The sequence below is a fragment of the Solea senegalensis genome, linkage group LG12 (assembly GCF_019176455.1).
Source record: "Solea senegalensis isolate Sse05_10M linkage group LG12, IFAPA_SoseM_1, whole genome shotgun sequence".
In the NCBI taxonomy this organism is placed as follows: Eukaryota; Metazoa; Chordata; class Actinopteri; order Pleuronectiformes; family Soleidae; genus Solea; species Solea senegalensis.
This window is the reverse complement of record NC_058032.1, coordinates 12,679,690-12,705,558: the sequence shown is the minus strand read 5'-3', so window position 1 is coordinate 12,705,558 and position 25,869 is coordinate 12,679,690. Positions and strand designations below refer to the sequence as shown.

At 41.4% G+C, this 25,869-nt stretch overlaps 3 protein-coding genes and 1 pseudogene across 5 annotated transcripts in view; 3 read left to right on the top strand and 1 right to left on the bottom strand.

Annotated features, from left to right (window-relative positions):
- Positions 1-8,827, top strand: part of LOC122778359 (A disintegrin and metalloproteinase with thrombospondin motifs 2-like) — a 102,389-nt gene extending 93,562 nt beyond the window's left edge. For both annotated transcript variants that reach the window (XM_044040144.1, XM_044040143.1), the window contains 8 exons: positions 327-407; positions 519-682; positions 776-932; positions 1,023-1,158; positions 1,322-1,529; positions 1,782-1,911; positions 2,422-2,508; positions 5,725-8,827. In XM_044040144.1, the coding sequence (XP_043896079.1) occupies positions 327-407; positions 519-682; positions 776-932; positions 1,023-1,158; positions 1,322-1,529; positions 1,782-1,911; positions 2,422-2,508; positions 5,725-7,799 (3,038 nt within the window). In that variant the 3' untranslated portion in view covers positions 7,800-8,827. The remainder of the gene's footprint in view (positions 1-326; positions 408-518; positions 683-775; positions 933-1,022; positions 1,159-1,321; positions 1,530-1,781; positions 1,912-2,421; positions 2,509-5,724) is intronic.
- Positions 8,828-11,812: 2,985 nt separating this feature from the next.
- si:dkeyp-72g9.4 lies at positions 11,813-14,017 on the top strand. The gene is made up of 2 exons (XM_044040612.1): positions 11,813-12,000; positions 12,977-14,017. The coding sequence occupies exon 2, from the start codon at positions 12,979-12,981 to the stop codon at positions 13,744-13,746; it is 768 nt and encodes a 255-aa protein (XP_043896547.1). The 5' UTR covers positions 11,813-12,000; positions 12,977-12,978; the 3' UTR covers positions 13,747-14,017.
- Positions 14,018-15,641: 1,624 nt separating this feature from the next.
- On the top strand, positions 15,642-24,701 carry LOC122778210 (C-X-C motif chemokine 10-like). Of its 2 annotated transcripts, XM_044039845.1 has the most exons (6): positions 15,643-15,807; positions 23,542-23,604; positions 23,702-23,812; positions 23,901-24,021; positions 24,172-24,249; positions 24,399-24,701. In XM_044039845.1, exons 3-6 carry the CDS (start codon positions 23,749-23,751, stop codon positions 24,526-24,528), a joined length of 393 nt encoding a protein of 130 aa, XP_043895780.1. In that variant the 5' UTR covers positions 15,643-15,807; positions 23,542-23,604; positions 23,702-23,748; the 3' UTR covers positions 24,529-24,701. The 2 variants fall into 2 exon arrangements, with proteins under 2 accessions (XP_043895781.1, XP_043895780.1); XM_044039846.1 differs by lacking the exon at positions 23,542-23,604 and having other exon boundaries at positions 15,642-15,807.
- LOC122778788 lies at positions 21,201-22,264 on the bottom strand (annotated as a pseudogene).
- Positions 24,702-25,869: the final 1,168 nt, after the last annotated feature.

Below are 25,869 nucleotides of genomic sequence, written 5' to 3'. Positions count from 1 at the left end.
AGGCTGGACACGGTTTATCTGCAACTGTTAATTGTGCTGGTGATCACAAGGTAAACACTGTGCTGATTGTCAACAAGCGGCTCCTGTTTACTCATGTTTAGCTAAACATCGCCCTCTAGAGGACATATCAAAACAATGTCCAAACCCCCACTTGGGTTCAAATGTAAGTGTTTCCATGTGAGTACAAGCGCTGCCCATGCTCAGATTACAGACTTGCATTAGAGCACAAGATGATAAATCTTTGTGAAGATCACATCTGCTGTGTAAGTGGGCTGGCATGCTTGTTGAAATGAGTACGGACTCTTTCATGTGTCTTTCATTTACAGGCTTCCTGAAAATGCTCGAAATCCCAAGAGGAGCGAGACACCTGCTGATCCAGGAGCTGAAAGCGACTTCACACATTTTAGGTAAGGGGACACTTTACACTACGTTGCATGTGAACGTCTGCACCCTTGACTCTGTGCGTCGTTCGAGGTAAACTATGCAAACCTCCACACGTATTTGTCACACCTCTGCAGCTGTGAAGAACGTGGCATCGGGACTGTTATTTTTAAACGGTGAAAATGAATACCCAGAATCCCACTCGGTCATCGAAAAGGGCGTGGAGTGGGAATATGAGAACGACGATGACAAAGAGACCCTTCAGACAACTGGCCCTCTCAGACATGGGATTCTTGTCATGGTGAATAAATGACGATATTTCGCCGAATTTGAGCTCAGTTACACTCGTAAATGTGGAACGAGTCATTTAATGATGATCGCTCTCCGTTGACAGATGAAGTTGCATGGAGACGAGGACGTGAATTTGTCTTATAAGTACATGATGAACATGGACAGTGACTCCCCCATTCAGAACAACATGCTGGTAGAAGACAGTGCCTACGAGTGGGCCCCAAAAAGATGGTCCTACTGCTCCAAGCTCTGTGGTGGAGGTACAGTAAGCGCTAGCTGAACACTTCTCTGAAACCGTTATGTGTGTATACGTTTATGTGTTGAAAGTTTCTTTCTCGCCTCCGTTGTAGGGAAGCAGTACCTGCGATATGGTTGCAGAAGGAAAGTTGACAGCAAGATGGTCCACAAGAGCTTCTGTAACAAGTCCAACATGAAGCCGAGAGGAGACACCAGAGACTGCAACCAGAAGCCCTGCCCTCCACCCATGTACACATTTCTAGTATTAAAGTATAACGGAGGAATTTGAAAACAGTGACATACAGATAATTGGTGCCTTCATTAGCATTAAGTCAGCCCGTTATCCTCCTACTGCCGATGTTCACCTCAGCCCTCAGAAATCCACCTGTCTCTCCTCTGTGTTGTTCTGCAGCTGGGTGACAGGGGAGTGGCAGAACTGCAGCAAACCATGTGGAAAGACGGGCTTGCAGATCCGCTCAGTCAGCTGTGTCCAGCCTTCAGATGACAACTCCACCCGCCCCATCCACAACAAACACTGCAACGATGACCGGCCCGAGTCTCGCAGGTCCTGCAACAGACATCAGTGTCCCACCCAGTGGAGAGTCGGCCCCTGGTCGCAGGTGGGGAAGTGAACATTTGAAAAGAGTTTTTTTTCCTTGGATCTGACTGTGGTGATATTTTGTTTCGTCCAATATTCAGTGTTTTAAATATCTCAAGACTTCCTCAGAATTGTATCCTTGGCAGCTTTGACAAGCATCTGTGCAACAGATCATTCGATATCTCACCTCTCTCTACTTCCAGTAAACCACAGTAGCCACATTTACCAGGAGATGTATTCACAACGTGTTTGTGTGAATCTTCTTCATTTTCAGTGCTCAGTTACATGTGGCAATGGGACCCAGCAGAGACAGGCTCTGTGCCACACCAGGGACAACACCATCGGCCTCTGTCTGGACAGTAAGCCAGACACCATCAGAGTCTGTCGCTTGGATCCATGTCCCAGTGAGTGCTGACCAACCTCCACCCACACATAGCCTGCCATGACAAATCATACTCTGTGGAAGTCGGCACACTATTTTATTTCATTGCACACAAAGGCCTTAACCTCTTGACCACACGGATACTAGTAATGTCAGGCAGCAGGAGAGTCTAAATCTTGAGGTTCTGCACACAGGTTTTATTTGAAGACAGTGTTTCCAGACAAGTTTAAAAGTTACATAATGTGTTTGAATCAGCACCAAAAGAAGAAATTATATGTTATTGATAGGTGATCAAACCAAAAGACCATCCATCCATCCGTCCATCTTCTAGCACTTTATCCTCCACATGAGGGTCACAGCGGGGCACTGTGCCAATCTCAGCTGACATAGGGTGAAAGGCGGGGCCACACCCTGGACAGATCGTCAGTCCATCGCAGGGACACGTACACACTCACAGTTTACCTGCCAAAAGAACATGTCAAATAGTTCTCATCTCACTTTAAGAACGTCTTTACTCCTTGTTTCTCTACAGAGGGCTCATCGGACCTCAACAAGAATGGCAACATCCTGATCCAGTGGCTGTCCCGCCCCAACCCCAGCTTCCCGAAGACCTCCTTACGTAAAACCTCCCTCTATAGTTCCCAGTCTGGCCTCCACAGCAGCAGCTGCAGCTGCATGTCTGTCCTCTGCTGGGCCCTGCCTATCTCTGTCCTCCTGTCTCTGCAGGGTTGGCCCCGGCTGGCCCCCTGACCCGCCCTCCCCCACGCCCCGTGCCTGTGCCCACGCCCGTGAGCGAGCGGCAAAGCTTTTGCTTCTCTTGTGGTGGGGGGGGAGGGGGGTGTTGTCTCTCTCGCTCTCTCTCTGTCTGAGACAGCTCTGACTGAGGGGAGGTCTCTGGCTCCTGTGTGTGCTAGTTGGTTCTCTCTTGCTCTCTCTCTCTCTCTCTCTCACTCTCTCTCTCACTCTCACTCTCTCTCTTTCTCTCCTTTGTGGAGCATTGTGTTGTAACCGCTGGCCAGTTGAAAACTCAAAAGATCAACAAAATATTAGATGTTAAAAGGATTCCAAGTGGCAAAGTGAACAGGTTTTTCTGTGACACCTTCTGAAATGTGTCAAAGAGCCATTTGTGTGTGAGGGGACCCCCCCCTCCACATTTGGCAGCCGTGTTTGCGCAAGCTAGCTGCGTGTTGTCATGGGTTACCGTACTCCTGAGATGCAGCTGCGCTTTTTTTCTTTTTACAGCGCACTGTCATTGCAGGGAGGAACAGGTGTGAAAATAAATCAAAGGTATATAAATAAACATATAGAGAAAAAAAATATATATAAAAAAAAATATGAAAGCTTTATTGTGAATGTGATCTTGTCACAATGAGGACATCTTTGCTAAAGTGCTCATCTGACATCCTGGTTCCATTGGATGAGAACGGTTTCTCATTCTACGTTCCATTCTCAGATTGACAGGAACTCAGCACAGGGACAGGAAGTGACATAGGCAAACATTTTGATTTCGGTGGGAGGGAACTTGAAGAATCTTGAAGTAAAGGCTAATTTAAAAAAACAAACAAAAAAGAACACAAAAAAACAGGGTAGTCTGACCGCTTGAGGTTGCTTCCCATTTCACCTCACCATCAGCCATCCTCTCTTTGACTGTTATACTAAAGTTCAATAAATGCAGCTTATTTGTGCTTGCAGACTTTAAACAAATACATCTATAGATATATTTGTATTTATATATACCTATAAATCTAAATCTATATGAGTAACAATAATATTAATAATGTTTTACCATGAATAAGCTGTAGCTTATTTGCCTAAAACCTTTGGACTGCTATTGATCGCTTAGATCCTTGACTGTTATGTGTATTTTTTTATTGATTTTACATGAATACAGATGAATATTTAATAAAGGTAAAGTGTTTCGAGGGGAAGGAGTTAGACCTATATTATGCAGGACTTGGTCAGTTAGTTGCCTCTCCATTATCTCAGATGGATCAGTGGTTTACTGTCTCTTCTTGTTTTCTTTAAGGATAGGATCATGTATTGTCATGCGCATTTGCACCCATCACTCCTGTGTGAATGCATGTGTGTGAATGCATGTGTGTGTGTGTGTGTGTGCATCCGTTTGTCCGTGTATGTCGATGGAAGCAGATCATTCATGTGCAATCTCCGATGAGTAAGTAAATCAACATTTGAGTGACGAGAACTCGCCGTCTTTGTCCGTTGTCCCCAAAAAAAAGAGTATTTTTGTGTGTGCGTGTGTGTGTGCGTGTGTGTGTGTAAGGGTGCTTCATCATTTGGGCTTTTACACATCGCAATCAGATACAGAAATACCTCATAAACTTTGATTTGAGAGCGTCCGATGATCTCATTTTAGTTTGATGAACATTAATCACATGAACAATGCCTTATCTTGGATTGAATGTAATGGCATTTATCTGTGAAAGAGATGGCTTTACTCATTCAAAGTTTCACTCGGAATAGAGGCAGCTTCAAACCAACTTAACAAACTCACACCCGCCAACCATCAAACCTACCAAGGTGATGTTGGACCAAATGTCCGACTACTGGAAAGGGTTTACAAAGGGCCAAGGGTATGGACACACATGGCATCTAGAAAAGAAAAGAAAAGAAAAAAAAAAACACTTCAGACTTGTCATTGTATTGTGATCACATATTTCTGTTGTGACTATGTAGCGAGCTATCCAAGGTTTCCTTCTGCTGGAGTTGGACTGTATGAGACCAAGCCAGACCTAGCAGTGCGATACTGTATATAACATTGGTGTTGACTGTATTTAATAATGTTCATGACTGTTATCTTCTTCTATAATATTCTATACTATGGGTAACTGTTTTGTGGCTTCACTGGCCTGCTGCGTGGGGCTGGCTAACGTTTGGCAAACGTTGAAGAAACATTCAGATGGACTACGTGCACTGCGTCTATATGCACTTTGATTTATCAGGGAAATTTTATTAATGTTTTGTAAATGTTTCATATGACACTTAATGTGCCATTCCAGTTTTTACATCAACATGGAAATTATGTATTTTATTTAAACAGCAAATGTCATTTATGTACTTCATGTTTTGGTTTGTTTGTTTTTTTTGTTTGTTTTTTCCTATCGATAAACAGATTGACTGGTTGATTTCCAAGTAATGAAGTGTTTTACCAAAGTGACTGTGAACTTGTAACTTTCGATACAGTTGAATTATTTTTCTTAAGAAAAGAATATATCTATATATATTATGCGGGGGGGCGTACATCTCATTGTTTCAGTTCCTGTCATTCTCAACAGCAAAGTTGTATCAATAAAAATGTTTTAAAAAGTGTGATCTTTCTCTCACTAGACATGTTCCCTGGCTAGATGCATTGACTATCTGTCACAGGGTGAAATATTACCTGGAGAACATGGCTATTCATTGGCATGGCAGAAAATCACTGGTGTTGGTGGTAGAGGTTGAAAATGTAACTGAAACAACGATGGGCACCTGAAGGCAACCCAAAGCTTTATGAACAAGGAGGAGTCAAAAGTAGTGAAGAAGCAATGTTGTCGGTGTAAAAGTCACACCTGAAGGACAGCTATATTTGCAACACATGACCGGCAACCCTTCTTTTTCTATTTCAGTTGCTCTCGACTAATCTTGTGACTGCTCTTCAGGTTTTTCCTCTTCTTCCTCCCTGCATCCTCTGCTAATGATCCAGCTTCAAACTCTATGTATGCTTGTTGTTTTATACTCATTTAACACTCTCGATGCTATAATCACACACACACACACACCTCTACAGTGTCTACCACTGGCTACGCCCAGTCTCAGCTCTCTGTTCTCTCCTTTACAGGCCAGCGTTGTCATGGAGACCGCTCCATGTTCTGTCGTATGGAGTCGCTGAAACACCACTGCTCTCTGCCGGACTATCAACGCATGTGCTGCAAGTCCTGCAGCAGATTCACCCACACAGAGCCTCCACCAAACCCCACCTCCAGATCCATCCACGTCACCACTATCCACCCCAGCATCAGAGCTCCACCCACTGGCACCGTCAGCTCTGGTTTCACCACCATTCAACCCACTACGCCTGTCATCACCACACTTTCATCCTCTACCACCAGCCCCTGGACCATCACCCACCCTCCTGCCTTCAGCTCTCCTCTTCCTAATTCTACTCCAACCTCATTCAGAACCACAGACATGATCGCAAGCCATCTATCATCCGTCACCTTTTCCATAACAACCGCCTCGGTTTCTACCACCTCTCCCAGTACTGCTCGTCCACAGCCTCTGCCTGTTCCTGACATGGACGAAAGCACAGATACACAGTTGCAGAGCACTACAGAGTACTATAGTCTAACAACATCTGGTTTGATAACTAACACAGAGTTCGCTGCAGCCACCAGCTCAACTAACTCAAATCCAACAGAATGTAGCTCAAAAACAGATGCCCCAATAAAATCCAAGCCCAAAAAGAATATTCCTCCAAAGGAAACCTCCAAAAAGGTGATTCCACCAAAGATCAACCCAAAAAAGAATATGGCACCAAAAAATACTACAAGAAAAGATGTCCCAGCAAAGATCAATCCAAAGAAGAAAACGTTAACACCAAAAAAGACTCCTCCAGAAAAAGCTACTCCCAAAAACAATCCTCCATCAAATACTCCTCCAAAAAAGACTCCTACAGAAAAGGCTACTCCCAAAAAGAATCCTCCATCAAATACTCCTCCAAAAAAGACTCCTCCATCAAATACTCCTCCAAAAAAGACTCCTCCAGAAAAGGCTACTCCCAAAAAGACTCCTCTAGAAGAAGTTACACCCAAAAAGACTTTGAAAAAGATTCATCTAGAAAAGTCAACTCCCAAAAAAGGCATTCAGCCTAAGACAAAAGTGACAAAGCTTCCAACCAACAAAAATAATCCAAAGCAAGGGCCCAAAAAGGCCTTAGAAACCAAGGTTAATCTGAATAAGGACAAAGTAAAAAAGACAAATTCAAAAAAGAAAACACCAAATAAAGTGAAAGAAATTTCTCATTACACCCCAACTCCCTCTCCATATTCAAGTCAAGCACCGTCAACGGAGTACTTTACTTCAACGATATCGTCCAGCACAACTGTGTTTAATCCATCGCCTTTTCCCACTTCCAGAGTGAATGTCACCTTCATCAGTAACAGCACAGCAGTCACAGAGGAGACTCCACTCTGGTACGATGACATCACTGGGGCCGTAACGCCCGCCATATTTGATGGTCTCCAAACGTCCACTGGTACCATGAAGTCTGAGCTTACGGTGCCCAGTGGAACCGTGTTGTCCCCTGGTGATGTCACAGTCACCAGTGGAACCATGTTGTCCTCTGGTGATGTCACAGTCACTAGTGGAACCATGTTGTCCCCTGGTGATGTCACAGTCACCAGTGGAACCATGTTGTCCTCTGGTGATGTCACAGTCACCAGTGGAACCATCCTCAGTGGCGATGACATCACAGTGTCTTACAGTAATGTGGCCGCGATCAGTGACACTATTTTGCTGGATGACGGCCTCACCATGGTGATCCCGACCATCGCCAATGAGGATATGGTAGATCTTGCCTCCTCACCCTGGCTTGACCTGTCCGAGTACATCCCTGTGAGCGTCGCTACGGCGACCCCAGACCCCGTCGCCGCACAGACGACAGAAAAACCACCCGTTACAACCACCACAGGCTCTACTCTGGGACCTCTGGGAAGAGCCGAGGAGAACAGCGACAATAACTCCATCGACATTTTGCTCAACAGGATCATTGCGGACAGCGATATCTCTCAGAGCAACCTGATCCCAAAGCGCCGGATCAACCTCCGAGAGAGAACCAAGAACAAACGCATTCAGGAGCTTCTGGAGGAGAAGCGAAACTTTCTCCTTCGGATGAAGAGAGGCCACGCTGCATGATACACCAAGCCTTCTCATTTCTCTTCTCTTATAGAGATTAACTTTGTGTTTCCAAACCCCTCTGAGACCTTTTCATCAGGCCTTTCCGCAAAGACAAACTCTGTCAGATCACATTCATTCAGACTATTAGACCTGCTGCAAAGAGAGAATACCATGATCAAATGTTGACAGATCACAGACGAATGCAGATTTTAAACACAACGATGACAAACCAGGAGAAATGAAACCTCCATCTTTGACCAGCACTAAAGCCAAGCTTTAATCCCTGTAAGCTACCTAGACTCTTGTTGGAGGATTCACTCCAAGGGTGATTTAGATAAGATAGAATGCAGTTTGTAAAATGTAAAATGACATTATCTGGACTGGCACAAAATCTACAACCTAGATTTCAAATCTCCATGTGATATGTTATTTCATATTCCAGCCCAGGACTGCAGCACACCCATATGAACAGCTACTGTAGCACAAAATGCAAATGTTTCCTTGTTAAGTGGCCAGTAATCTGAATACTAAACGCACACACTGCAAACTGTGTATAATCTGAATACTAAACGCACACACTGCAAACTGTGTGTAATCTGAATACTAAACGCACACACTGCAAACTGAAGCTTTTGTAGGCCTGACATCACTACGGTCACACCAAAACAATCAGAACTTTAGTTTCATTTTGGTTTAATTGCATTGGGGAAATTTACACTCTTTTTCAGAGCCGTCTGGTGAGGGACGTTACCAAAAACCTGGTGCTCTGTGGATTTTCGATTCTATATTTTGTCACTTTTCCATCATGTGTTCCTGTATGTATGTATGTATGTATGTACAAAAAAGTAAAGTAAGCCTGTTTGTATCAACTGTATCCACATGGAAGCTTCGAGGGTCAGTATATTTCTTTATAAAGGTTTCTTTACTGGTTCGTCTCTAACTTGCAGCAACTGCAAAAGGATCTTCCTGTACAATATATGTACATATGAAAAAGAACGTGATGTTTAATATTTATTAAAGTTTAAGCGCCTGTGGAATTTTGCAAATTGCCATTGTCGTGTGCTTTTCTTGTTGTTCTTCGCATCAACCCGTGGATATTATGTCTTTGACACTTGGGACGCAGAATTTGGTCAACCCGGACACAAGACTTTGTACCACATAAACAATCACTTGTTTAAATTTAAATATACAAGACAAGAGTAGTGCCATATCTTTCATGTAGGGGGAGACACAGCTCATATATTCATGTTTAGATGAGAGGACAGCTGTATTTGGACTGTGACTAAAAAACAAAACTGACTCAAATAAACTCAGTCTTGTATTTTTTGATAGATTGATAGAGAGAGAGAGACAGACAGACAGACAGACAGACAGACAGATAGATAAGGAACTAAGGAAGCCGATAACCATAACAATTACACTGTGCTTGATCACACATCACAAGAAACATCACACATCACAATAACTCTTAATTGTTTTTCATTCTCATTCACCAGACTCTTGGGTTTGGAGTCTTTAGTATTTCTTTTGCATTGTTTTTCATAAGCTGGCCTCAAATCGGCCTCTGTAACCACGCCACTCTCGTTACGCCGCTGAAAAGGCATCAGAATATTAGATTACTCATGAATTCTTGGAAGGAAACACTGTACAGCAAAAAGAAAGAGGTCTGCGTGGCCAATAGAGTGAATTGTGTTACCATTTTGGATTCTGAACTCACAGGTCGTTTCTAACGGTGTCACATTTGCGTTGTGATCTTTGCTATGTTATATTAATTATAATGAAAATGACCACACTTACTTTCCCCCCAGTGCAGTGTGACGTCAACCTTTAAAGCCTCCAAATTACGATGATGATGTTTATTCTGCCCTGTGATTCATTGGTCTTATGATATTAAAGGTTTTCACTGTTTACTACTCATTAAGACAAATCATGACAACTCTCCTGATTTATTAATTCTGCTTTGTACTCACTAATTATTCATGTATTTGTATCACTTAATAATATATTTGATTTTTCACCTTTTTCTCTGCCTCTCAAATGATATGAAGGATGTTTCTCAGAAACCCTCTGACTGCTCAGAGATAAAAATCAATAAGCAGGCTCAACAATCAGAGCCTTAACGTTTATCCATCCTTTGATTAAAAGTGTTCAGCTCAGTCTACACAAATCATAAAACACAAGAATCCTCCCAAATCAATCACAAACTCAAACTATAAGTGACAGAACAAGAGATTCAAGGCAAGAGTTGTTACATATGCATACACCGTGTTTTACTTTTCAGCCTCTACTAAACAAATGGACCCATTTGTAACCTGTTTTTTTATCATATCTTCAATCCCTGCTGTTCAATCACTGAATGCAGTCAGTGTGGTGTCTGAGAGTCTGTCACGTCTGTGCTGTCGGACTCATGCTGCAGATGTAAGAGTGTGTGTGTGTCTGTGTGTGTGTGTGTATCTGAGGCAAATTTAGCTCGTTGTAACTTGTCCATTAGAGAATCACAAAAGGACAGAAGTCTTTTTATAAAAAAAAAAAAAGACAGCAGTCTTTTTATGGGTTGGATGCAAAGAGGACATGCATGTGACTCACAGAGGGGGATCGAGGTCATGCTGCCTCCGGGACACACTCACACATGTCACTGTAGTAGATTGTTGACTGAATGTCTGAAGGAGGATGCGTATAAATCCTGCTTCTGTGATGAACCACAAATATAGACACACCGTGTAATGCTCATCATTAAGATGTCACACTATATACACAGCATATATTCACAGCGTGTGCATCTAATTGGTTAAGACAATCGCACATTTACTGCAAAACCTCCTATAAATAGATCAAATAACTATCATTAAATGTCGCTCTTGTCATTCATATTTGACATCAGTTTACAGACCCATAACTGAGTCTGTAAACTGATGTCAAATATGAAGAACTCTGGCCTTTAATCTCACAATTGTTGTCAAATTGACCTTGGTACATTTATTTACTATTACTATTAGTAGCCTTATCTCTATAGTGCTGTATTGCAGCAGCTTCAGTCCTCAAGAATGTTTCTGAATGTTTTTTTCTCCATCCTTTGATTCCATAATTCCCCTCACTGGTTGACCGAAACCAATTTCTTCTTCTTCTGTTTATGTTTCACCTTTTGGTCCAAATTACAACTCTACAATGAATTGAATTCCACTTTTATGCAGACAATAACCCTTTCTCAAATGATCGAATTACAGTCCTGCTTTGAAAAGCTATGATCATGGGTGGTTCTGCTCCTCTGTGAGACTCTACCCAGAGTTTGTCTGTGAGTCATTTTTGAGGCATTTAAGACTTAAACCCCAGCTTAATTCTTTAATGGATTATCTTTTTAACTCATTATCTGTCCTGGGAGGATTCTCCCTCTCCTGGATGTTGGTTGCTTCATTCCACTGGGGACGTTGGCAGAATCTGTGTATGGGGAAAAAACATAACCAACGTGGAACTCATTACATTGATAAATATGGTTTGTGAACAAACGCGGTCTGATGGTGTGCACGAGGCTGTCCTCCAAAATGAACTGGAGCTGTTTGAACTCTGCCGTCAAGTGAACATGTGCAAAGCTCCCACATGTGCATCAGACTCTCTGCGTGATGCCCATTATATGCTTAACACACTGAGCTCAAAACGATTTACACTATGTTTCCACAGTGTGTCATTCATTTTGAATTACAAGGGGTGACATTTTTAGAAATGACACATATATATATATATATATATATATACATATATATACAGTATATACATATATATATCAAAATAATCATCCATCTTGTCTCCTGTTTCCCTTGTCTCCTTTCAGTTCATAGTTCTCTGTTCGCTCCTTCCCTGCCTGTGTTTTTTTCTCTCTCCATCAATATGGTCGACCAATGACAGTGAGTGTTGGAGCTGAGGAAATGGATGGTGTATCTATTTTTAGAAACTAGAGAAGGAGGGCAAGCCAAAAGTAAGAGAATGGGAGGGGTGTTGGTGATGGAGGCGGGGTGTGAGGAGAGGAGAGATCTGCATTCTGACTCTGCCTCTTGTCACAGAGAGTTGGAGCTCCAGAGGAAGCAGCATCACTGGCTGGAGACACAGCATCGTCCATAGACAGAGAACAACAACAACACTCAGTTAGGAAGGGAGAAGGAGATCTGCAGATTTAAATCTGTGCTTGCGAGAGAGAAGAGGAACGACGAGAGGACTCACAAAGCAGGTGAGTGTGAAAAAAAGCAAAATTGTGGTGAGGATCATGATAATGCACGAGGTGAAAATGAGCTCGCGGTGGCTGTTCTGTGCTGCTGCTCAGACCTGCTGTCGTGGAAACATTTTTAGCTGCTGTGTGCCTAAGGTGTGGTCTAAATATAGCAATGGTTACACCTTGGAAGAAACAGGGAGAGGCTGGTATTCTGGTTTGGCTGCCACTATTTTTGGCTTGGAGGTGGAGACAGAAATGTGCTGTGGGCTAAACTCAGGGTTACAACAATACAAAATATCGACTTACACATTCTGTGGCTTTGCATGACTGAGGAGACGTTTCAAAATAGTCCTCTGTGTAGGCTCCTTTTAGAGATTGTGTGTATTTTAGGCTGTTTACACTGCAAAGTAACCAGACGGCGTCTGAAAAGGAGAGTCAGGAGAAAAAAGTGAATTCAGGAGCGCGTTTAATTCAATAAAGACCAAAATAGAACATCGCTGTGCTTGAAAAAAAAAGCCCCAGGCAACTTGTCATTTATAAAGAGGAGTGTCTCCAGATCCAGACGTCAAATTGAGGTGATTCAATTATGTGGTTGGAAAAACACTAACGTGTGCTCTCACGAGAACAAACACTGCTCTCATCGACAAACACAACGAGGTACAAGCCTCAAATATAAGTCTTGGGAATGCTGTTGAATCAAATAGTGTTTTTTAGGGAGGATATCACACAAGTGTGCTCATTTGAACTGCTTTTATTATATGAATGAACATCATCCTCTGTCCACTGAGAGCGTTGTAAACATCTGCTCTGTAAGTGCACTTAATTTACTTTTTAAAGAGTATGAAAAGACATAAAAGCCAACTAATTATTAGAAAGATTGCTCGTGGACTCTGGCTGTGTGGAATATTATATGAAGTGACTGCCATGACACTTGTGTACCGATAATCGATTGGATGTAAACATGACTTTGCTTTCCTCTTTGTCTTTGCCTCAGCGATGCGACCGAGGTCCAGACTGCTGTCGAAGAGGAGACTCCTGCTGCCCACAATCAGAGAGGGCGCAGAGGAAACGTTGCGGGATATGAACGAGGCCAACACACTTCACAGCCACTCGTTGTCCTCGGAGGACTACCTCCTCTCCATCTGCCACCTGGCACACCCCACCTTCCCCACCAGAGACACTCCCACTCATAACATCCACACAAGGCAGCTGGAAGCTGTGCACGAGAGGCTGAGGGCGCCCCAGCACAGCGGCAAAACATCAAGCGGCTCCCGATTCAACTGCACAGAAGAGGATCAGAGAGAGAGAGATCAGCAGGAACTGAGTGTTGAGCTGATGTTTGGCAAATCTGACCCTCTTGAGTTTCTTTATGGACACGAAAACAACCTCTCAGGAGGTGTGAGGAGGGTGTTTGTGGAGGGAAAATGCATAGGGCAACGTGGGAGTGTATGGGAGGGCCGGGCTCGCTCCAGAGCACACAGCATCCCCCATGCTTCAAGTCCAGTCCTCCCACGTGAGCGCAAAAGCAGCTGCCCGGAGGTGCAACCTGGCACTAACTCTGTGGTTCCAAATATCTCTCCAAAACACAGATTCTCCAGGTTAGAGGCCCAGAGGAGGAGTCCAGTTATACGAGGAGCAGAGGGAGAGAATCAGAAATCCACCATCAAGCTGTCCTTCATCTCCCAGTGGATCTCTGACTGCAGGTCAGCATGGAGGGAGGTGCGTGCGCGTGCCTGCATGCTGCCCGCCATCGCTGAGATGTAGTGTACAAACAGACAGACGGAAGACATTTAGACGTTGGTGGACACTATGTGGACGTGTATTATGCAGATCTATAAAGTGAAAGTGATTAAATACAGGTGTGAGAACATACAGCAGAGTGTGTTGTCATGATTGTCCAACTGTAACATATCCGTGTCATTATTTTCTCTTCGTGTATGCAGGAATCATACAAAATTGTACAAAATGACCAAATCTGCAAAACTCTTTTCTACCTTTCTGTGTTTTGTGAAACTGCATCTGAAAAACAAATAAACCAATATTTTGAATATCAAACTGGGCGATCAGTGTTTTTCTTCCAGCTATACAATCTGTGTTCCTTTCATGTGTGAAGCCTTGAAAAAGGAACTCCACGCTCAGCCCTGCTGGTGCCAGCGGCTGGAGTTTCTATGGTAACTGTCGTGGGATCCTGTGCTGGTAAACACGCAAGTGTGGAGAAACACAGGCAGCACAGAGACGAGACGCTCACACAGCATCTGCTGTTCCTCTGACTCGCCTGCTCGTTTCTGTGAAATGTAATAATCATTATAACGTTGCAAACGTGGTTTTGAATGGAACAAATAAAGCCACACCTGGATGTAGTTGTGACTGTGATTCACTAGAGGGCAGGAGGCGCCTGTTTTATTCATGAAAAATACTTTGCATAACCACCACCATCATACATTTTATTACCTCAAATCAAAAGCGGTTCAGTTCATTGAAACTAGTCACAGCTATGATGTTTTGGGACTTCCCCTCCTGTCTTTGGTAAGAGTATAATACGTAAATAAAATAACACATGTAGGCTCTTATTTCCTCTCATTTCTACCCAAAGAAAGGATTTTGATGGTCTTAATGTAAACATCATATTTAAAAAAAAAAAAAAGTACAATAAACAAAATTGATAGTTTTTCTAAAAAAATAAATAAACCTATACAAAATCCAAAACATATAAGTAAATACAAGTGGTCATCCCTCTCACACAAACTAAAGTGCACATGTGGCACAGATCTTTTTGCCTATGGTTTGTTTATATAGTTATAGTTATATAGTTGGTCAACATAAAAACATTTTCATCAGATTGCTAAAAAAAAAGGAAGGCATCTGTATTTACTGTAGGTTTAAACACAGTAATGGAAAAAAGCAGCCTAAAAGCTCTGTGTCCTAAGGGTTAAAGTCCAATAACATAAAATAAAAAATATTCAAAATATTATGAAAAATAATAGACAAATAAATCAATAAAAAAGTAAAACAGAACAAATTATTTAACATAAGAAATACAAATGAATGGATAAATAATACAAATGTACACATTAAATAGATAAGTAACAACAAAAAGATGGTATAGCTGTGGACAGTGTTTACCTGATGTTCACTGTGAATTTTTCATAGTTTACTTCTGAATCAAACCGACCTTTGAACCTGCATGGTGTGCTAAAAAGAGACGACTGGCTGCGGCCAGCGATGTGAAAAGAGTGGATCGCTCCATCATCGTGGCTTAAATGAATCACTGCCCAGTTACCATAGTAACTTGTGCTGAGTGAACAAGTCTGCTCTGGAGCAGGCTAACTGTCAAGCTTTGTTAAACTTTGTCTCAGACAATGTCTGAAAGGTGGAAATAGAAAAAAATAAATAAAGCTCATTAAAATCATGTCTCAGCATTTTCACTGTCTCCATTGTCTATATTAAACCTCAACAATATTACAAAAGTCAAACATTAAATCCATCAGGTGGATAAAGTCCATAGTTAACTCTTATTACATTCATTGTCTCTGATTGGTCAAACAAAACAAAAAAAACATGGTCAATTAAGGTCAGGTCTGTTTAAACAGAGTGAGACCAAAACCTCCATGAACCAGTCAGACCAGAGTGTGTGAGTGACACACAGTCATAACAAACCCATAATATTACTGAGTCATTTGCATGTCTCTCACTGCAGAGTCATGCAACAATGTAACTCAACAGTGATGTTTGTAGGAGGAAAATATACAAGTTTCTCTCTCATTGTTCCTCTTCATCTCGTCCATTCGACTGCAGCTTCCATCATGTACCACAGTGAAGAGCAGGGTGAGTTTGTTTGTTTGGTTTTTTTTTCTGATTTATTAAAAACTATATTCAGAACCTCAGTGTGGGTCAGTGTGGGACCATAAATGCTATAGTCCAGGTCTATCCTTAGTCTGTGGGGAAAGTCCAACTTTAATTGTCAGCGTCGCGCACACAAGTTCATTAATGAATCCTTTCATTTTTGTGAAATGAAAAGCAAAAGCAAAACAGACAGAGACAACAAAGGGAAAGGGAGAGGCAATTAGTTTCACCTGTGTCTGGTTGCCTCTCCCTTCCTAGCAGAAGGGCGGGGCAACTAGACACAGGTGAAACTAATTAGACTAATTAGACCAGACAGGGATCGATGACGTGTCCACATGAAACAGGAAGTGTCAAACTAAAATAGGAAATCCACAAAAACCAACAAGGACAAAAACACAGCATCAGTAACAATAAGACATGAGACAAAATGAAGCGCTAACCAAATCAGAGAAATCCAAGTCTCAGTAACACAAAAGCACTGACACTGAGCTCCTCCTCAATAATCACTCTACTTCTTTTTGATAAACTGGTTGATGTTGATGGTTTTGTTGTCATACAGTATTTGCCGACATTCCTTTTTGTGAATACTAAGTTAATCTGCCGTGAAATCTCTGTCAAATAAGCTATGACTAAGGTGTCATCCTACTCACAGTATCTGCAAAAGTCATAACAAGAGACTACTAACAGCATTTTAACAGCGTTTTCTCTGTCTGACTGTTCATTGTCCTCATGTCACCATCTCCCTATTAATTCAACCCACATTTGTCCGTCTGTCTGTCACTTGACAGATAAGATATTGTTTGGATCAGAAATGCAGGGCTACAGGAAGCACACAGAGCGCACAAACCTCCACAATGGCTGCTCACTTTCTGTGTTCAGATCACCCTCAAAATCTGTTTGTTACTTCTTCCTTTTTTGGTTCACTGGCCCACCAACAGACATACATGGGCACAGACTTTGAAACCCATAAACAGAGGTGTCCTGCGAAACAACTAATGAGAGGCTTGTTAATGAGCCTGCACGTGCTGGAACAGGGGCAATATGAGCGTCAGTGATTCCAGTAAGAGAAAATAGCACCTTCTCTGTCACAGGAAAAGACACAAGTGTCACAGACCCTCTGTCTTCCTTTTCACACTTGCCTCAGCTCAGTTGTGCTCAGTGGGGTCTTCACCAGGCTTCTCCACGTGTCACAAATACAGTCCTATATAGCCATAACAACAGTTACAATCACATCCGCAAAGATTTATCATATATTTTATAAATGGAAAATCTTCTGCCATAGATTTGTTTAAACTGAATGTTGTGTATAATGTGTATCCGCGCTGAGAAAGACCCAGCTCACCACGTGTTGTCCCCCATATTCGGTTTGTTTTGCACACACAGACAGATGTAGCACTTCTTCGGAGAACATCTTCAGTTTCTTTAGTTTCCTGATGACACAGATTCAGGGTCTCATCACAGTCCTGCACGAGCTGATAATTACCGCAACCTCAGTGCATCAAAAACAAAATGAATGACGCCTGATTTTAGACACAGCAGTGTCACAGCAAAGCTAGTGTGACACGTGGCAAAGACATGAACGTCCAGACTGTTTAGTCTTAGTAATCCAGTGTCCACCTTAAGTTGGACACCAACACTAAGTCTATTGTGAAGTGTGAACAAAAGAGAATTCACTTGATTGGGAGAGGATTTGAAGTCAACATTCTCTTTAAATCTGTTTCATCAGTTTAATGTTTTATTCATTAAAGATAAGAACCGTCTGTATAGCATCGGCAAAGTCTGCTCAGAGATCACTGGGGTCAGGCAGAGGGACTTGTGTTCCCTCTGGAGACAGAGAAGGCAATAAGATGATCTTGTACATATATTATATTACATTATATTATATTACATTATTATATCTTGTTTATATTATTGTGTACAATATCATTTCATTTAAAATGATATTGTTCACTTTCCAGGACAGTTGTTCTTTCACAAATGTTCATTAACTGATTAGGTCCATTGTTGACACTCATTCAACTGATAAGTGGCAGTCGACTATAACCCTAAAACTATACAAAATATGAATATAGAAATATAAAAACTATTTCTGCCATGTTATTAACCATCATTTAACTACTTTGCTGTAGACTTTCTAATCTAATCTAATTCTGGTTAATCTGTCACTTGAAATTTAACCTTTAATTAAGTAAATCACCCCAAGATAAATTCTTAGTTGATTATCTGTATGTAATACAACAGGCTAGTGATACTACACTTACATCTGAAATTCAGGATGTTCTAATTAAAGTGAAAAACAGTCGATATAAATACTTGTCAACTGATTGAACTGTTGAGGACTGCTAGATAAAAGTGATAACTTTATTTAGACTTGGTTGACTACTTCTTTTTTTCTATTTTCTTTTCCATTTGCAAATAACTTGAACACTAAACATTTAACACGAAAGTATGAGCTCAATCGTGTGGGGGAGAAAGAAAACCACAGCGACACAAGTGAAACTAAGGTATGGCCTCACGACCAACACGATGCAACACAAAACAATAATGTTCTATCTATCTTTGTGTGTGGAAAAGTCTCCTGCAATGTTGAGTTCTTTATGAGTTAAGAAACAATCATTTTCTGTCCCTGCTTTGAGCAGAAACGAGAGATATGGTGGCTCTGTGGAGGAAGTAGCACAGTATTAGAAGGAGTATTTACTATACTTAAGTTGCTATTTGTACTTAACTTGTGTATTTCCCTTTTATGAAACTTTTTATTTCTCCTTTACTACGTTTCAGATTTAAATCTGTAGTTATTACTAAGACACGTGAATTTACAATCTTTTTAATTGAAATGTTTAAAGTGTTAATTGTCATTTGTAAAAGAATGAGATGGGGTGACAAAAGCAGGGTTTTTGTTTGTCAGGTCACATTTCAGATGATTCACATGAGCAAACAGCAAACTCTAAAAATTGTGATTGTGATTTATTGTAAGAGGAGGATTGTAACTCAAAGTCTGGCTGAAGTTAAAATAGTTTAACTACAGCTGGAAAAAAAATGCACATTTAATATTTGTTGTACATCACAGCCTCACGCCGTTTCATTTACTATGAAACTCAAACCCTGTGTGTTTAACATATTTTTACAGTTATCATACCAGTGATTATTCTTTATTATTATTTACCATAGCCTGTCTACTGATGGTTTGAGTCACTTTTAAAAGGAAAGGAGAAGTGCAATCACATCAGGCTGTGTATACCTAAAGTCTACAGAGGAAGAGGCGCTGACGCTATTAGTTCCTGTGGGTTTATTCTCACACTTGGCCATTTTTGTAGAGAGATGAGCCCACAAAAGGAAATTTAAATTAATAAAGAGAGCTGGTAATCCCCTCACATAAACCCAAACCCACATCCACCACACCCACCCACACACACACACACACACACACACACACACACACACACATACACCCCCCAACAGTTATAGGGCAACAGAAAGACAAAAAAATAAATTCCATGAAATCTGCTTGTGGTCATAAATGTAATGAACTTGTTGTTCTTATGCTGGAGAGTGAGTCCTCAAGTCAAGCAAAACAGTGAAAAATTCAAGTTTGCTAAGTGTAGTCCGTCAGTCAGAATGAGAGTTTAGAGTTCTCTAAATTCTCAAAGGATTTAATATAAATAATAAGCTGCAGTGTGTGTGTGAAAATGACCACTCTGGAAACGTCACGTGTGGTCTTGCGATCAGCTGACCTTCATTGTTTTGGCTGTGCCATGATGATGCAAGTGATGAAAGTCCCTGTCACTCTGCTCCATTTTCACGGAAGAACCCCCCAGGTCTTAATTTAGCACAGTCTGGCTTCCGAGAGCTTTCAAAAGAATTTGGAAATCAGTTCAGTGAAGCTGCAAAGAAATAAAAAGAAAACTCCAAAGAAAAACTTCTTCTTTGGAGAAGAGAAGAAGTAAATGAAGAAGTTTATATCCATCTTTCTACAAATAGGATGATTTCAAATAATCCTCAATCCTTATATTCTCCTACACCTCCACAAAGCCGTTTATTTGCAGAAATGTAATATTACTACCCATAAATATGATTAGAAATGTGTTTAAAATAAAAAAAGCATTTGGTTTTAATGGCCTTAAAATGACCCTGTTCTATAATATAAGATAGTCATTTATTTATCCCACAGTACAGCAGCAAAGACAGTAAAGATAAAGATCATTTATAATATAATATATGTACTTTAGGCAAGGGCCTGCATTTCACATTTTGAAGCAAAGTCTTACGACGCAAACCAGGAACACCTCCCTGTCTGGTATGTGAGGGCCACCATAGCTTCCCGATGTGTAAGAATACAATCTACACATTAGATGCCACTAATTCTTACTCACTGGACCTGTTGCAAACATCACATGATCAGAATGATGTTTACTAGAAGGTGTTTTCATGAAGACAGACCTGGAGGATCAATGGACTGGTGCAGGCCAGACCTCTGGCTCTTTCGAGTCAGAAGTCTTCTTTCAGTTCTAACTTATTTTCCAGAGTTCTTACTTAAATGCAGAACACGCACAAATAATCACTCCTAAATATAACAGTGGGAAAATGTGGTTGGATTTCACTTCATCCAGAAAAAGGAAACAGAATATCAAAGTGAAACTCAAATTCAGACAAAGCTTTCGGCTCAAACTAAGAGTTTCCTTTCAGGCCTGTGATGTATTCGGACCTAAAGATGGTGTTAATGTCAGATTATGAAAACAAATCTGTGAGATGAGGCCGATATTAAGTAACCATTTTCACCAGCAGCAACACAGTAAAATGTTCTTTTATTTTCCATGCTCTCACACACCTTCTCTGATTCTCACTAAAAAGGTTTTAACCACAAACACGACCACCTACACTTTGTGTTGTCAAATATGGAATAGCCCACACACACGCACACATACACATACACATCTACAAACCAAATTGAAAAAAGTGAAGCAGAACAATGACATGTCAAACAAGACAAGATTTCACAATAAGCAAAATCAAAGAGGTTTCATTTGTCATTCTTTTTCCCTCATAATGAGGGAAAACTCAAATTCAGTTGAACTAAATGACCCCAACATGTTTATTATCCAAATGAATCCCAATTCAGACACACAGTTTAATACACTATACTGAAAACGGATGAAAATAACACAAACATTACATTACATTACATTACATTACATGTCATTTAGCAGACGCTTTTATCCAAAGCGACTTACAATAAGTGCATTTAAACATTTGGGTACAAATAAGAGCTAGAAGTAAGTAAGAGCTTCAAGTAAGCCAAACTATGAAGTGCTAGTCATAAGTGCGATGTATACGTTTTTTTTTTGGTTTTTTGTTTTTTTTTGTCGCCGTCGTCTTAGTCAAGGTAGAAGGCGGCAGAAGATGTTGAGGCTTTCCGCTGTCCGGGTGTTGATGGGGAGCTCGTTCCACCATTTGGGAGCCAGGACAGTGAACAGTCTCGAGTTCTGCGAATGCCTCTGGGATCCTCTCAGTGAGGGGGGAGCAAGCCGGTTTGCCGATGCAGAGCGGAGTGGGCGGGCTGGGGTGTAGGTTTTGATCATGGACCGGATCCGTTTGTAGCATGGAACGCAAGCACTAGGGTCTTGAAGCGGATGCGAGCAGCTACAGGAAGCCAGTGAAGGGAGCGGAGGAGCGGTGTAGTGTGGGAGAATTTTGGTAAGTTGAAGACCAGTCGAGCTGCTGCATTCTGGATGAGTTGCAGAGGTCGTATGGCACAAGCAGGGAGACCAGCCAGGAAGGAGTTGCAGTAATCCAAGCGTGAGATGACAAGAGCCTGGACCAGAATCTGTGCCGCCTTCTGGGTTAGAAGAGGCCTTATCCTTCTGATGTTGTGCAACATGTATCTGCAAGATCGAGCTGTTGCAACAATGCTGGCAGTGAGGGAGAAATGGTGTTCAAGTGTCGCACCCAGGTTCCTTGCGGTGTGAGAAGGAGCTACCACAGAGTTGTCGAGGGTGATGGTTAGATCTGTGGTGGGAGAGCCCTTTCCTGGGAGAAAAAGAAACTCAGTCTTGTCGAGATTGAGTTTCAGGTGATGGTCAGACATCCACTGAGAGATGTCGGTCAGACAAGCGGAGATCCGTTCTGCTACATGTGTGTCGGAGCTGGGAAAAGAGAGAATGAGTTGGGTGTCATCGGCGTAGCTGTGATAGGAAAAACCATGAGAGAGAATAACAGAACCAAGAGAGTTGGTGTATAGAGAGAAGAGGAGAGGGCCCAAGACAGAACCCTGAGGGACCCCAGTAGCTAGAGGACAGGGTTTCGACACAGATCCTCTCCAGGTTACTCTGTATGTTCGGTTTTGAAGATAGGACTAGAGTAGGGTACGTGCAGAGCCTGAGACACCTAGTTCTTGAAGGGAGGAAGTAAGGATCTGGTGGTTAACTGTGTCAAACGCTGCAGAAAGGTCCAAGAGGATGAGCACAGAGGAGAGAGAGGCAGCCCTGGCAGTGTGGAGTTGCTCAGTGACAGCAAGAAGTGCAGTTTCGGTTGAGTGACCTGCTTTAAAACCAGACTGAAGAGGATCAAGAAGGTTGTTCTGATGAAGGTAGGAGGAGAGTTGATTAAAGATAGCACGCTCCAGAGTTTTGGAGAGAAAAGGAAGAAGAGAGACAGGTCTGTAGTTATTTACTTCAGATGGGTCAAGGGTGGGTTTTTGAAGGAGGGGGGTCACTATGGCCTCTTTAAGAGAGTCCGGAAAGCAACCAGATGATAGAGATGTGTTAATGAAACAAACAACATTTTGTGGGGCTCTATGTAAGACACTAATGTTTAAAGTGGGTACACAAACCAAAAGACTGATCCTTAAGGACCTTCTTACACTCTTTTTCCACAATGTAAACATAAACATCATATGTAGGCTGTAGTGAAGGGCCACAGTGTACCCAGGCTTTCGCCTTATGTCAGTTGGGATGGGCACCAGTGTCCCCTGTGACCCTCATGTAGAGGATTAAGTGCTAGAAGATGAATGAGTGAGTGAAGAATCTCTCTTTTAAAGCATAAAACGTGCATTACACAGAAAGCCTTTGACATGCATCTTCTCTTTTTGTGACCAAGAACTCTCACTGACTCAAAGAGGGACGACACATCACCTCAAAATCAGAAGTGGTCATTACAAGATCAATTCAGGTTAACTACTTAAAAAAAAAAAATACTAATAATTACTAATACCAATAAATATAACAAATGTATGAAATATACATAGTTTTTAAAATCTTAATATTATCTAACAATAATAACAGCTAGATGGAAAGGCGAGTGTCCAGATTTTTACTGGCCGATCCTTTCAGCTCAATATTCTCTTCTGGAAGGGGCAACCAGAACAAGTACGGCGGGCACAACTCGACTGTCTTTCTGAAGGTTTATTTCACACACACAGTTAGCGGTAGCTAGACAGCAGTTAAACAGCAGTTAGACTAGTCTGTAAGTAGACAATTAGTTAGAAGTTAGGTTGTAAAACTGACAAATCGTACAGGTTCTAATGATCGATAGATGCAAAGGCACACACAAAGGTAATATATAACAAAAAAGGGCTTTGACAATGTACTTTAAAGGCACTTTAAAGGCAACGGTGCTTTGATACCAATTACAACAATAAACAGATAAATAGAATAAAAGATAAATAGCTTTGCCTGCTAGAGTGGATAAGCTTTTATTTTTTTCTTCCTCTGGTGGTTTCAGAAGTTTCACTTGATTCCCTTGATCACAGGAAGGATGAAGGCTGCGCTGAATAACGTATTTAAGGTGATCCATCTGCCTCTACCCCTCACAGTTCTCTTGTCAACACACTTTACTGACCTTAACAGAGGTTCTTTCTGCCCTCTTACCCACAAACACCAAGTTTGTTCTGCAGCACCGGCGTCATCTTGATCAAAGAGGAAACCAAAAATGTCTGGCATCATCAACGTGTTTCTGCTCCTGGCTGTTCTGATCTGCATCTCTAAAGCACAACGTAAGTTTTTATCTCTTTTCATCTCATCATTTTGAATAAAAATGAATTGTAATTAAACATCTGTTTTTTTCCTTGTTTTTCTCTATAGTCAGTAAATCAGCGCAGAACTGCCAGTGTCTGAGCGTCAGGGATTCCATTATGAAAAATTCTCGACAAAGGGACATCCAGATCTACCCGGCAACCATGTTCTGTAACAAAGTGGAGATTGTGTAAGAAACATTTAACAATGTTCAATGAAACTATTATGTCTACAACAGCTCACAATATCAGTTAGTCTATACCTGTCTGACTCATTTATATAATCAGTTTATTTGTTATGTGAAATGAAATCCCTTCATCTGAACTTCTCCTCTCTCCAGTGTCACAACCAACAATGGCCGGCGTTACTGTCTGAACCCAGACAAGAAAGCGGTGCAAGACCTCGTGCTTGATATGATGTGAGTGAACATACAGACCTGAGTCTGAGCTCTATCGTCAGAGTACGCTGAGCTTTGTTACACAAAACATGAGGCAATAAGGTAACACCTTTCTCACACGGCTGGAATGTGTCTAATTGTTTTGCTCTGCTCTTATTTGTCATTTCTAGAAATAAAAAAACCCCTACAGTCAGACGAGCTCAGTCCACTTCCAGTCCTGGTTCCAACCCTAACAGCTCCAGCACGACTCACAACTGTATCTTCTGGCATGGACATCAACATGTGACCTCCAACCCATAAAGTGAATGTAGATGTGAAAGGAATGAAAGCTTTTGTCTATTTATCTTGCACTTGCATGACATCTGTATTTGATGTATGTATTTGTTTTGTGACGTTTAGTTTGTTCTATAGCCTTGGTTTTCTGTATAATTCAGGGTTGTTGTTTTCTTTTTAAATAAATCAAATTCAATGGAGGATTGAGTCACTTGTTTTCTGTTTCATTTTTTGAAACTGAACTGGTCTTACAAAGGTGTGTGTATTACATGCCAAGTCAACAACCAGCCCACACTATGCTCTCACTCAGACAGGAGAGGAAACACGTTTGTACAGCTGTACTTGTGAGGACCCATCATTGACGTCTATTCATTTGGACAGTAGAAATAAAGCCTCGTCCCTAATCCTAACCAAAACTAACTACTAATTAATTCTCACCTTTAATTTTCTATTATTTTTGGAATGTTGTATGGTATTCAATTGTATATAAAAAAATATTTACACTTCTACAGCATCAGGTTGTTTATGGGATAATGGTCGTATCACTTGTGTACTGAGGAGGTGAAAAGGTGGCAGGAATTATTTAGTGAAAACTGTTCCCTGCTCAGTTTCAAACAAGAGCAAATATAATATAAGATAGTCATTTATTTGTCCCACATTACAGCATCAAAGACAGTAAAGATAAAGAGCATTTAAAATATATTATATGTACTTTAGGCAAGGGCTTGGCTGGTTGGAGGCCTCCATTGTGTGCCAACATTTCTACACCAGCCTGAACAGACAAAACAACCAGAGGATGCATTTCACATTTTGAAGCAAAATCTTACGACGCAAACCAGGAACACCTCCCTGTCTGGTATGTGAGGGCCACCATAGCTTTCTGATGTGTAAGAATACAATCTACACATTAGATGCCACTAATTCTTACTCACTGGACCTGTTGCAAACATCACATGATCAGAATGATGTTTACTAGAAGGTGTTTTCATGAAGACAGACCTGGAGGATCAATGGACTGGTGCAGGCCAGACCTCTGGCTCTTTCGAGTCAGAAGTCTTCTTTCAGTTCTAACTTATTTTCCAGAGTTCTTACTTAAATGCAGAACACGCACAAATAATCACTCCTAAATATAACAGTGGGAAAATGTGGTTGGATTTCACTTCATCCAGAAAAAGGAAACAGAATATCAAAGTGAAACTCAAACTCAGACAAAGCTTTCGGCTCAAACTAAGAGTTTCCTTTCAGGCCTGTGATGTATTCGGACCTAAAGATGGTGTTAATGTCAGATTATGAAAACAAATCTGTGAGATGAGGCCGATATTAAGTAACCATTTTCACCAGCAGCAACACAGTAAAATACAGTGTTCT

Bases quoted from the DNA above. Each gene is read 5' to 3' on its own strand.
- si:dkeyp-72g9.4 (XM_044040612.1), top strand. From the start codon at position 12,979: ATGCGACCGAGGTCCAGACTGCTGTCGAAGAGGAGACTCCTGCTGCCC.
- LOC122778210 (XM_044039846.1), top strand. From the start codon at position 23,749: ATGTCTGGCATCATCAACGTGTTTCTGCTCCTGGCTGTTCTGATCTGC. The intron at 23,813-23,900 runs GTAAGTTTTTAT...TTTTCTCTATAG, and splicing joins CTGCATCTCTAAAGCACAAC to TCAGTAAATCAGCGCAGAAC. The intron at 24,022-24,171 runs GTAAGAAACATT...TCCTCTCTCCAG, and splicing joins TGTAACAAAGTGGAGATTGT to TGTCACAACCAACAATGGCC.